The sequence below is a fragment of the Notothenia coriiceps genome, unplaced genomic scaffold (genome assembly GCF_000735185.1).
Source record: "Notothenia coriiceps isolate Sejong01 unplaced genomic scaffold, NC01 NC01_scaffold00033785, whole genome shotgun sequence".
Classification (NCBI taxonomy): Eukaryota; Metazoa; Chordata; class Actinopteri; order Perciformes; family Nototheniidae; genus Notothenia; species Notothenia coriiceps.
Genome location: NW_011366486.1, coordinates 2,543 through 15,198, shown reverse-complemented (window position 1 = coordinate 15,198; position 12,656 = coordinate 2,543). Strand labels below are relative to the sequence as shown.

Below are 12,656 nucleotides of genomic sequence, written 5' to 3'. Positions count from 1 at the left end.
AAACAGATGCTGATTTGTAAGCCGTTGTTAGGCCTACATATTACGGTATTCCTGTTTCTGCCGGAGAGAGGGGAGTTTGTCCCAAAGCTTGCCGCTGTATTACTCCCTCCATCCGGCAGGAGGGAGCCTCATGTGTCACTCCACGGAGTTCACTCCGTCACGGAGGGGGAGTGTGTAGGGGTAGGGTGTAAGGCGTGGTTTGGGATTGGGCCATAAAAACGCAAATTTTTTGGCCCCCCCACTTCTAAAATGAATCCGTCGCGCCTGACTAGCAGCCAGGATGAGCAAGAAAACAACTTCCGTTTACAGAGCCATATATATAAATACGTCTTACCTCAGTAAATGATGCTAGTACATCATTTTAATTCAAAAATAAAAAAATGTATAGATGCCATTGCTCCAACTAAGATAAAGGAAGTGACTGGCAAGAAAGTATCTCCATGAAGAAAGGCCATGACCTTGAAAACTGAAAACTGAGAGTGTCGAAAAGCTGAACGCAGGTGGCGAAAAACAAATCTCCAGGCTCATTTTGAAATCTATAAAGAGAGATTGGTCTTTAGAATTTGGAATTGAAAATTGCACGATAGTCTTCCTTCGCAGACATCATTGCCAAAGTTTAACAGGCCACTGTACACTTAACACTGTGCCTTGTCTTTTTCTTTTTTAGTGTAGTGGAGCCTCACTTTAGAGCGTTTACCGCAATCCGTCTTTGGTGTTACAGTATGAAGTGACTGAGCTCGTGAAGTGTCTACGGGAGGGCGGGGGGAGCCTCGCTGCGGGGCAACTGTGGACCTCTGTCGCCTGTCAGCGCAACTTACATGATGCCGTTTAAAAAAATGAAGGGCGGTGCCGGCCGTCAACGTACCGAGCCGGCCGTCAACGGCCCGTTGACGACCGGCCGTTCTGTGAGTCTCCAGAACACACATATGGCCAGTCGGCCCTTACCCTGTATTCCACCGGGTCACTGCGGCGCAGACGAACCCGGTGGGAATTACAGGGTCTACCGCGTTTAGGTACCGTTAAGCAGAACCGAAATTGTGTATTTTGTATGGGTACCCGGTACTCGGCATATTTCTCATCGGTTCTCATCTGGAACCGAGTTTCGGTTCCCAACCCTAGTCAATTCAGACTGAAACACATTCACTAATGGGGATGGGGGATATTTATCAGCGACTGTTATTGTGTGACAGTCGGACAGTGAATACTTTACATTTAGATTTATATCGTTGCTGAGTCCTGAAAAATAGGCTCAGGGCTTAACAGGTTAAAGAGGCCCTATTTAGCTTTTTAGGGCCGTCCCTTTCCTGTAGTGTGTTATATAGGTTTCTGTGCATGTAAATGGTCTGCAGAGGCTTAAATCCCTGTGTTCCCTCCAGAGGGAGTTTCTCTCCCACACACGCTGACACACTGTCTGAAACGTCTTAATTGGACTCCTTTTTTTACTCCCGTAACACATGATATGCTAAGAGTCGGGACATTTCCTACACATTCCTAAGCGGTTGAACAATCGCAACAGCTAACCAATCAGAGAACATTGGGCTTCCGTTTCAAAGAGCTGTAGGGGATGTTGGATGGATGGGAGTGAATAAAAGAGGATCACATTGAATACATTTGTGTGATTTAGTAGAGAGATACAGTTGTTTTAGGGAATTATACTGTTTTTCAACTTTCACCAAAGTCGGGAGAGTAGTTTTTCTGTTATATAATTTAGGGACATAATGTTTGTTACCTCTAGTCTAGCTGACAAGTGTTATACTAAACTTCATTAATTAATGAGGATGACTAAATATAAAATATTTAAGTTTTAACAATATGCGAACATTTGTTCAAACTTTCAATTTCATTATAAATGTAAGTTTGGGAAAAAGGTATAACTAAGCATTAGAAGAGGTTTTGCCGACATAAATTACATTTGTCATTTTATTGTTTGTGTTTGAGTATTATCTGTAACTTTGAACTATCATCACATGAATTGCCTGCTTGGATTGTGATCCACCGGTTGGTGACCACTGACCTAAGCCAAACTGACTTGCTTATCTGATATTTGATCGGGACAAAGTTTTTGTTAAACACCATTCTAATGTTTCCTCTTTCTGCCCTCAGCATGGAGATGAGGTTTCTCCAGCAGCCAGTGACCTGGCCATGGTTCTGACCAGAGGACTGAGTATGGAGCAGCAGAAGAGCAACAGGGACTCTCTGCAGTACTCCAGTGGCTACAGCACAGAGACTACAACACCATCCTGCTCTGAGGACACAATCCCCTCCCAAGGTGAAACTCTAATCTACTATACACCTTTTGCCTGACAGTGCAAGTTTACCCATGATTAATCCTGATATTGCTTGCAACTATTGCTGTAAAAGCCGAGTTGTAGTGCAAATGGCCAACAATTAGAGATGGATACACAGTATGGATGTCTCAAAATGTGTTGGGAAAAAATGGAAAAATCAACCTCTTAACAGGTTCAGGATAAATAGCTGGAGGCAGTTGGAGCCTGATGAGATAGAAATGTATTCACAAAAAAGAACAATACACCAACCTGCAAATTACATAATGCAGTGGTCAGTTCAATCAGCACAATACAGAACAACTACAGTATACAACATGAACTGTCGGCTGTGAAAACAAACCACGTCATCTGTCAGTCTTTCAAAATATGTAAACCTCTTTTTGTCCACGAGATTACACTTTTAGGAAAGTGCTACCATGCTTTACACTCATAAGTACAGCAACTTTGACAGCTTTGAGTTATGAAAGACATTCTACCAGGCATATTTTGAAGTTTGTGAAGGAAAAGCAGCACAACTAGGATTGGAAAAGTGTTGGCAAAGTGCATCCTATTCATGGTACAATTGTAGGAAAATCACTAACATCTAGCTGCAAAAAAGGTTCAAGTACATGTAGCCACAATTTCAGCAACGACGGATTTCTTAGTGAGTACACACACCCCTTTTTTATGGTAAAAGAAAGAAGTTACATATTGCCACCAAGAGGGACTGAACACTACTTTCAATTGCACAGTTGTGTCCGAGAGCCATGGCTCTTTGCAAGTCCTAATGGGGTCATTGATTCTTATTTGATTTTAAACATAAAATGTCCTGCGCCAAGCCCACACTCACTGACCAGATTTCTCACAAATGCAAGGAAATCAAACCACTAGATTAATTCTTACACCTGGAATTGGTCTGTTACATGTAACCCGCTCCTCAGATTCCTGTCCATGTTTGCTCTTACCTGTGAAAGAGGGCATTACCAATTTCTTTCAAAAAGCAATATATGTTTTGCTAAAGTCTCAAGTCATGGCCCAACTTTCCTAGAGTTCATCAATCCAATAACACATTATTTTGCTAGCCATGCTCTGTGATTTACAAAACTGCCTTCTCAGATCACGTATACTAGGTTGGTAAACAAATTTCACAAGGTTCATGAGAACTTCTCGCATTTCTTGCAGAAACATGGTAATTGCATTGCTAGCATATCCATCTGGTGTTAAATGCTTCTAGTGCTAAATCAATGTAGAGGAAAACATTTGTTGAGGCATCATGTTCCCAACCTCTTCACGGAAATTGATGCCAACATATGTTGTGCTGCATAAAACAGCAAGATACAGTTTTTAACTTTCATTTAGTAGGTCCATCTTAAATGTCTTGGTTCACGTTACCGTTAGTGTAGGCATAAGCCTGCTGGGTCACCGCTACCGTCTTTAGCTACCAAAATCCATCCATTTAATTATTCAAGCAGCTGGCACAGTATGACAGTTCTGACACTTTCCTTGACAGTAGCTGGGAGATGACAATTTATGTCAGGACTAAATTGAATATTATTAAATGTTTGTGCATTTCAAGACTGGCTGTCAGTTTCAGGCATCTTTTATCAAAATAGCATGCCATTATAATGTTGCTATTTCTGTTCTTATCCAATAATGTAACAACAATAAATTGTCTTTCTTGTCTTTTCTTTGTGATCCTCAATCACTTTGTGATCCTCAATCACTTGTCTCCCTTTTCTCCCTTACCCCCCCACATTAGGTTCTGATTATGACTGCTACTCAGTGAATGGTGATGCTGAAGGTGCAGATGGCCAGACAGAGTTTGACAAGTCCTCCACAATTCCTCGCCACTCTAACATCGCTCAGAACTACCGGCGCATGATCCAGACCAAGAGACCAGCGAGCACAGCCGGACTACCCAGTGGGGTTCTAGGTCCTGGGGGTCATCTTATATCCGGGGGAGGTGGTTCAGGTACTCCAGGCACTGCCACCATCCGCCGAACCCCGTCTACGAAACCGGGCGTGAGGCGCACACTGTCCAGCGCGGGGCCTATTCCAATCCGACCACCCATTGTGCCTGTCAAGACACCAACTGTTCCAGGAGACTCACATTCACCTGGGGCAAGTGGTGGGTACGCAGGTGGAGCCCACTCAGGTGGGGTGCCTGTACGTGTGGGTAGTGAGGAGTGTGTCTTCTTTACTGGAGTTGAGGATGCACAGGGAGCGCTTGATTATGTGAAGGCATCACCGAAGCGCCTCAGTCTGCCTAATACCGCCTGGGGATCAGGGGCGGCATTAGAGATCTACACCCAGCAGCATGGAGGCCTTGCCATGGGAACAGGCTCAGGGGCCGGGTCAGAGGAGGATCAGATGATCGCGGCCAATCGGCACAGCCTAGTGGAAAAGATCGGCGAGTTAGTTGCCAGTGCACACGCCCTTGGAGAAGGGCAGTTTCCTTTCCCCGCCCTCCCTGATGACCCGGCCCTGCAGCCAACCGGCCCCACTGATAGTGAGATAGAGAGGGCAGAAGGGTCCGGCGACATGTTGACCACCATCAGGAGAGGGGTCCGTCTCCGCAAGACCGTATCCAATGACCGCTCAGCACCACGTATCTTGTGATTCGAGAAGAAGCAGGAATAAGATGATACTTGTCAGCCAATAGGGAGTCAGGTGTTGGTGTGGTGCAACCCAACAGCCTAGTACATACACAAACACTTAACTATGTAGGGAAAGCTATAATATAACAGATGATAAATAAAAACATACACAAAAAAAGTTTAATGACACCATTAGAGTAAATGATATATAATATAATGATAATAATAACATTAATGATGTTAACTCATGGTGACAAATTAAAGTGAAATACTGAATATTGACAGGCTCCTAGCAGGCCACTATAACTAGTGTATGTTGGATGCATGTTTGTCTTCTTTACACCTTCACCCAGGGACGAAAAACAGATACGTGAAAAAAAAGGCAAAGAAAGAGAGAAAGACTGGGTTCTGTTTGTCAATTACACCTTTCCCCATCCTCTTCTCCAACTAACCCGACTGTCTACTCCTAGATGAAAGACTAATGACTGATGGAGGTCCCTGTGGGGGGTGATTAAGAGGGGGGGTCAGAGTGCCATGTGACTCAGCAGCGACATACTGTATTTATTAGCCCACTGAACTTTAGCTTTGGTATTAGCACGGGGAGCTAACAGGCCAGAGGTCCCCTCTGGTTCATCCTAATGTAAAAGAGTGTTTAAAAAATACTGTTGGCATTGAACCGTGCTAGTTGCCCCTTCCCCTCTCTTGTGTGTGTGGTGCATTCATGTGTATGCATGTGGGCAAAGGCGAGTGTGTGAGCACGTGATTGATTGTTTGTGTGTGCGCGAGGGGGGTGGGTAGAGCTCTGCTGCAGGACAGCTGGTTACCCAATGAGGGCAGGGCTTTTCTCCTGTGTGTTGTACCTGTATTTTCTTGTTTATATCGTGACGTCATTTACCTTGTTACAACTGTACGAGAAGTAATCCAGGCGTATAGATATATTCATATATATTTTCTAGAACCAGAGAGAAAATGTTAAATCAGAAATGGAGCAATAAATGTGTTTTATTTTCTTGTTTCTAAGAAGAGGATAAATGGAGGACTGTGGGTTCTCCTTTATCACATTCAGGCAATCATCAGGAATGCTAAATTATATGTTGACTGTGAATTCATGCCTCACCACTTTGGTGTGTCTCTCTCTCTGTTGCTTTTTCTTTCTAGTGGAGGAAATGGATTTCATAAATGTTGAAAAACGCTCAAACTGTAAAGCACTTTGAAAGGTAGAGTATGTACAATAGCTGCTAGATGTTGCTGTAGTCATACCTTATGCAAGGGAGAGAAAAAGTGAAAGAGATGGTTGCCAATAATAGGGAGGGATATTATTTAATGTGTTATAGAAGACAGGGAGGGACAAAGAGGAAGTGATAATGACCGGTGGAATTGAAGTAATTGGTGGAAGAAGGGCAGGGATGAGAAAGTTGGGCACAAATATTTATCTAAAATATTGATTGAACGTCAGAGCTCTTCAGGGTTCTACAAGCCATTGTGCTTCTGTGGATGGTGAATTAAGTGGTTGCACTCAACACATATTGCAAAATATACACAGCACAGATAGTTGAGAGTACTTTGGGATATAGGCTTTAGAAGGTCACTCGACCCGAATGACAAAAATAGTCAGCCCATAAAATTTATTATGGAAATTTCTAATGTCCAAAGTAAGGTAAATTACAAAATAGCATTCACTCAAGTTCATGTGCAAATAGATATCAGTACATTGGCTTATCCGCAAATGTATTCTTACCTGTAAATACTGTATATCTTTGCATTATGAAAAAGCTGAGCAGCAGCCTTTTGCCCAAGATTGGCTCCTCAAGTTTTATTTATAAGGACACCATACAACAAATGTAATATATCATACAGAGGATTATATTAGCAATAATGTTACCATAGGAGACAACAAATGACTTTGAGGGACAGCACGCACAGTTAGTTGCACAGTGTTGGGCAGTGGTTAGCTGAAAGCTAGCAGTTAGCAGCTCTGGCTTTGGCCAGGCCTTTAGTTGAAGATAGGCTTTATCTTTAGGTAAACAGAATTTAAAACTCAGTGCTTTTGATGATCGGTAATGTGTAGTTGAACAAAAATAAAACTTGCCCAACACTGTTTATTTAATTGAGGGATTTACCCTGTTTGTGTATGTAATGCTAAGCTAAACGTTAACATTTAGATTAGCATGTTTTCAGTCACAAACAGTACATACAGTTCCACTAATTATGTCCTTTAACTGAACCTGTGTCTCAATTTGGATACTTCCATTAGTGCCATGTATTTGTGTAGTGCTTGAATTTCAACAGTGTTGTGTTGCTTCAAAGCTAACAGCTGTTGTGAAGTAACCTAAATTGACTCACATTTGAACATCCCTTTTTATTTATTTTTATTTTAATCGTATATTGCAACAGGAAATATATCTAGCCACCATATTGGCAAGTCTGGTGGTAACTGCCCTTTGACTAGATAGCCAAAATAGCGACCAGTGCTCCTAGTACCAGACTCCTGCTACTTGGATGGGTTAAATGCAGAGAACACATTTCACTGTGTGTGCTGTATGCTCTGCATGTGTGACCATTTAAGAGTGTTTCATCCCTCCAATTCTATTATATTCTATTATTGAGGGTAAGAATTATCCAGTGTTCCACACGTCACTTTTTGACAGTTATAAGTACAACAACCAGGCATTCATAGTGCACTTCTGCCACACTTTCAAAATATGGAAGTCCACAAATTGAGACACAGCACAAGTGTTTCTATTCCAGTTTAGCTTAGCTTAGTGCTAATAACCCAGTTCAGCTCAGGACACGACTGCATGAAAGGATTATTTATGGACGATGTGGTGAAGAAAAAGGTGAAGCCTGTTTGATACGCTCTCTGATGACAAATAAGCGGGAGTGTTAAATTAGACTTTAGAAACTGACGGAGAGAGGACGAGAGCAATGAGCATTTCACTGCCTGTTCATACAATGTGTTGTACTTGTAAATGAGAATCAGGTGCGCATATTTGGCATTAATGGTTTGTTAAACACAAATGTACATTGAATTTTCAGTTCCAGTATATTATTCTTTTTTCATTTTGCAGTATTGTTTGAATATTTTGTCTTAATTTTATTTTATGTAAAAGAATAAGAAATCACTCCACATCTAACACAAACTATTAAGCTGTGTCATATGTGGATGTAGGATGGGTGGGCCGAGTGTGAGTGTGTCCTTGTTTGGTCGGTGAACTCTTTACATCTGTACGCTCTTCTAACAGAAGGCATCAGCACTCTTACAGTAAATGCCCTATTTTTAACTTATTTCTTAACTGTTTTAAATATAGTTGTGGCCCTTAAAAATAATATAATGATGATTCAATTTAAAGAGTGAGAGAGGATAATGTTTGAAATTTGTAAACACAATGTGTGTGTGTTGTCACATGTGGACGATGTGTGTTGTATCAGCTGGGTGAGAGGGTAGAAGGGGAGAGGACCTCCCTCTTGAAAAAGAGAAATTGTTCTTCTGTAAGACCACCAATGGAAGTCAAAGTGCACATGAATATAGGTATGGATACTGAATGTACTGCAATGTATAGGGGGGACATTTAACTGTTTGTGTTTGACTTGCTTGAACGATTGCAATGTCATGACTTTGTTCTTGTACAACTGAATGAAGTTTAAACAGTAGGAAAGCAATACAGAGGTGGTGTGCATGTGCATACATTCAAGTGTGGGTATGTTAAAGGAAAATAGCTCTGTTTTGTTTTGGTTCACCATCTTGAAGATTAAAGCTATATCACATTGTCATCTCTGAATGGGATGATATAGAGTTACCCTTCACTATATTTCCAAGGACACTGTTAGAGCCAATTCCAAGAGTCTGAATGCGTATGTGCTGTATGTTTATTAATTCTAGTGCACATTGAATTCAGTGCCAGTTATCTATATTAGTCATTGCTTCATTAAAGCGTTTATAATTCCCTGCAAAACAGACATGCTGCTTTATTCCAAATGATGGATTACAACTCAGGATAAGAGCAGGATTTCACATTGAGTCAGATGAGAAAAAGTCAGATCATATTGAACACACTGGCCTTTGATGAGTGTGAGATGAGTGTACAACACTGCTATTTTCCTTTAAAATGCAAAATTAACAGCACAAAAAGTTATCTAAACTAAAAAAATGTCTTTTTTTAACATGCTGAATTAACTGTGTACTGAACTAACTGTCTGATCAAGCTGAAACTACTACTCTGCTACACATATCATTATGCCCATTTTTACGAGTATGTGTTTGTGGGTAGAAATAGGTCTACTGGCTACAATGAAACAGACATACATAAAAACATATCGGCAGATTTACATGCGTGCAGGAATGCTTGCGTACAACACAAACAAACACGTCATAGGATATACACAAACTACACAAACTAGGCTTGTGTATACACAAGTTACACAGGCCTAACTGCTGTACATCATGTTCAAAAGGAACTAGCACTGTAAAAATACATTTATTTACATTTCATAACTTTTAAATCAGTTAAAAAGTTGAAAATATCCCATCTCGACATTCAGTGATATTGCAGCATTGTAAATTCTTATCTTGACAACATCTAGATAAGTACACACATGAAACATGATAGTTACATGCCATGTGCACACTTGAATAAAATGTCTTCAGAAAATACTGTGTTTCTGAACAGACTGTAGTGCTGTTGAGTTATTATGCAAGTACCTACGACTACAACTGTCAAACTGATAAAGGAATAGTTTGAGCTACCTACAACGGCATGGTTAGCTTAGCCTTCGATCAATAAGTAAGCACAGTTAGCCTGTTTAGCCCAATGATTACTAATACATCAACCAGGATCTAAAGTGAACTAATTAACATGCTATGTGTTGTTTGCTGAATCCACACGGAAAAACAATTATATTCAACTCATTTTTTGGCCAAGTGCCAAAAAATACCCAGTTGAAAACCAGTTACTCCAAAGGAATACTTCTAAAACAAAATGAGAATTTGTGACAATTTGTAACCCAATGTTACTATTGAGTTTTGAGAAAAATGCCTGCCTTTACGTTCTTAAACTAAAAGGCTTGGATAATACTGCAAGAGTTTTTATAGTGATATATTTTTGCTTTTGTTAAAAGCTGCCCCCATTTACTTAAATTCGTTTTTTGATTTTCCATTCACATGGTGACATGTGAGAAGTTTTCTTTAAGAACTCAAAGTAACACATGGTTTTTAATTTGTATACAAGTTGTAATTGTTGGCGTTTATTACTCTTCATATGATTAGTATATTGCCATTGTAGGAACACAGTAGGGTTAAAAACTCAGCAGCACCATTGTCTGAAAGCCTGGAGGTGTACAGAATCTACTAATTACTATCAAATTAGTTTGAACACTCACGTTATGTACGGAGACCGTTTTCACACTCATGTATCCCTCTTTCTCTTTTCCTCTCTATTATCTTCCTCTTTTCTTACCTCCATCCACTGGCACAGTAATCCCAGGGATGCCGTCTGACTGATAGGTTAGAAAACAACATTTGTTGAGTCCCATCAGCGGCTGTACTCTTTGTCCCTCGCAGCCCATCAAAGCTAATGAAACATAATTCTGATGAAGTCTTTATTCACACCACAGCCAACATGAGCTCAGTTTCTCTCTCTGTTATATCCCATTCACTCTGGTCCTTCCTCTTTCTCCATGTCTGTGTGTTTGTAGGTTGGTAAGTATGTGTGCTACAGTTCAAATGTGGATGTATGTGGCTAACTGGTGGTTTCTGCGTGTGCTGTGTTAAGAGCCAGAAGCATTAGCTAGGGTAAACTACCCCGCTGTACAGGACTAGCTTCAAGGCACTCAGCTGACACTCAATCATAGCACTAGATTACATTTTAATTAATTTTTGTCTTTTAAGACATCTTGTTGGGACCATATCACAGGCAGCTTATATTACTTTGATGGTTTATTGGTGAGCTTCTGTCTCTAAAACCTACAAGACGCAAGGGGGAGCAGTATAATAACATGCAGTAGGAATTTTTACCCACATCGCCAAAATAAATCGTTTGCAGCACAAGTACAGTATATTAGTATTTGTGTTAAATAGGGCTAAAAATCAAACCAAAATGGACACAAGTGACAATTACAGCATAATGTTAAAATGTCACGGAACAGTAGCACATGAAAGGGAGGATTCTAAAGTCTTAATTCAAAACCAAACATCACCAAATCAAGTAAATGTTAAAAAATAAGAGGGTTTTTAAAAAGCATTGGTTTTTCAACTTGTCCATCCACAACTTAGTTACCCTGGTTACTTACTAGGACATTGGCAGATTTCCATTGTGGACATTTTCTTGCAGCGGGAACACATGCAAATCTATGTGGAAATTTAGCTGAGAACGGACTTATTTTGCGGTCTGAAATGCAACTTTGAAATCCTTCAAGAAAACACAGGAAACATACTGTCTGTCAAACATTCTTAAAAACAAAAACACATTTTTTAAGGCTCCTTATGGCTGATTCAAATAGGAATGACCTTGTGGTGACCATTAAAAGGACAGATTGAGCTGCATTTATAATGAGAAGTATTGCACATAGGCAAATCCCTAGTGTATGGAACTGAGCTAGGGTTAGGGTTAGGCTTAAGCAAAAGACAAAACATATAAAGTGTTCTTACTCTAAGTAGGTATTTAAATACTAATATCAGTCTTAATTTAAATTATACCTTACCGAATACATTTAAAATTCTTTAGAAGGTACCAACATATGGGGTATTTAAAAGGGTCCTTAGGCTCAAATGCTGCATTACAACACACTCCCAAAGCCATCTGCCCAGGTTATACTGAATGTGTATGTGAGTGTGCATGAATGTGTGTTGCACTAGGACACTTGGTTAAGACCCCTACTGTTCCTCCCTCCCACCTCCCACGCACAATCTGCCAATCGTCTTTGCTGTCTATAACTGAAGAAACCCAACACACACATACACCAACAAGCACACACACAGTTGTCTGAAGCATACGTGACTAAGGTAGATTCTTGGAAGCTCCGTTTTGGTCTTCTGAGGGATCATGATGAAACACGTTGTAACTTCCTGTCATATAGCCATGCAGAACAGAGGGGCCACAGTGGCCCCCGGTGCCACAGTGACTGAACTTAATGTCTCTGTCAGTTCTCCAGTTCTCAGTAGTGTCTCTCGCTTGCTCTCTCTCCCTTCTTCCTCTATAGCCTCCAAATGAAATCTCTCCACAACTCACCTTTGAGACATTGATATCATTTTCTATGGGGCTATTTTGTTCCAAGGATACCAATTTGGCCCAGTCAACATCTGCTTTATGTTTCTGTACAAACCAATCTTTTGCTCCTCTCTTCACCCCCGCCCCCCTCGTAGACCTGCAGGCACCGTGGTCTTTGTCTTTCTCTCTTCTTTCTGTCCCCTCTTCTTCTTTAATTTATTGTGAATCGATTTCTAAGGTTGTTTCGCCTCTGTCGCTGATGATAAGGTTTTCTTTTTCTGTCTTCCACTGTAAAATTGACCTTTTTTTGTTAACTTTAGTCACTGCTAATGTAACAAAACGCACTGTGATGATTCCAGTATTAATAAAAGTTGTACTTAAACTGTGCACTGCTGTGTGAAGCGATTATTTTTAATCAAGAATGAAACAAAGGTCAAGATTTTTTTTAAGTGAATGAATATGGGTCTTCTTAAGCAAACTAGGGGTTAGCTAACTGTAATTAATGTACCAAAGTCATAATAACAGCCTGATACTTTCACAATAAAGGTTCTTTATGACAAAATGTGAGCACATAAACAAGGAAGCTGTAT

The 12,656-nt window shown here is 40.5% G+C and overlaps 1 protein-coding gene across 1 annotated transcript; it reads left to right on the top strand.

The window, feature by feature from the left end:
- The first annotated feature begins 2,099 nt into the window (after nucleotides 1–2,099).
- Nucleotides 2,100–12,453, top strand: LOC104961807 (MTSS1-like protein). Its single transcript, XM_010790148.1, has 2 exons — nucleotides 2,100–2,269; nucleotides 4,027–12,453. The coding sequence occupies exons 1-2, from the start codon at nucleotides 2,143–2,145 to the stop codon at nucleotides 4,884–4,886; spliced, it is 987 nt and encodes a 328-aa protein (XP_010788450.1). The 5' UTR covers nucleotides 2,100–2,142; the 3' UTR covers nucleotides 4,887–12,453.
- Nucleotides 12,454–12,656: the final 203 nt, after the last annotated feature.

Bases quoted from the DNA above. Each gene is read 5' to 3' on its own strand.
- LOC104961807 (XM_010790148.1), top strand. From the start codon at position 2,143: ATGGTTCTGACCAGAGGACTGAGTATGGAGCAGCAGAAGAGCAACAGG. The intron at 2,270-4,026 runs GTGAAACTCTAA...CCCCCACATTAG, and splicing joins GGACACAATCCCCTCCCAAG to GTTCTGATTATGACTGCTAC.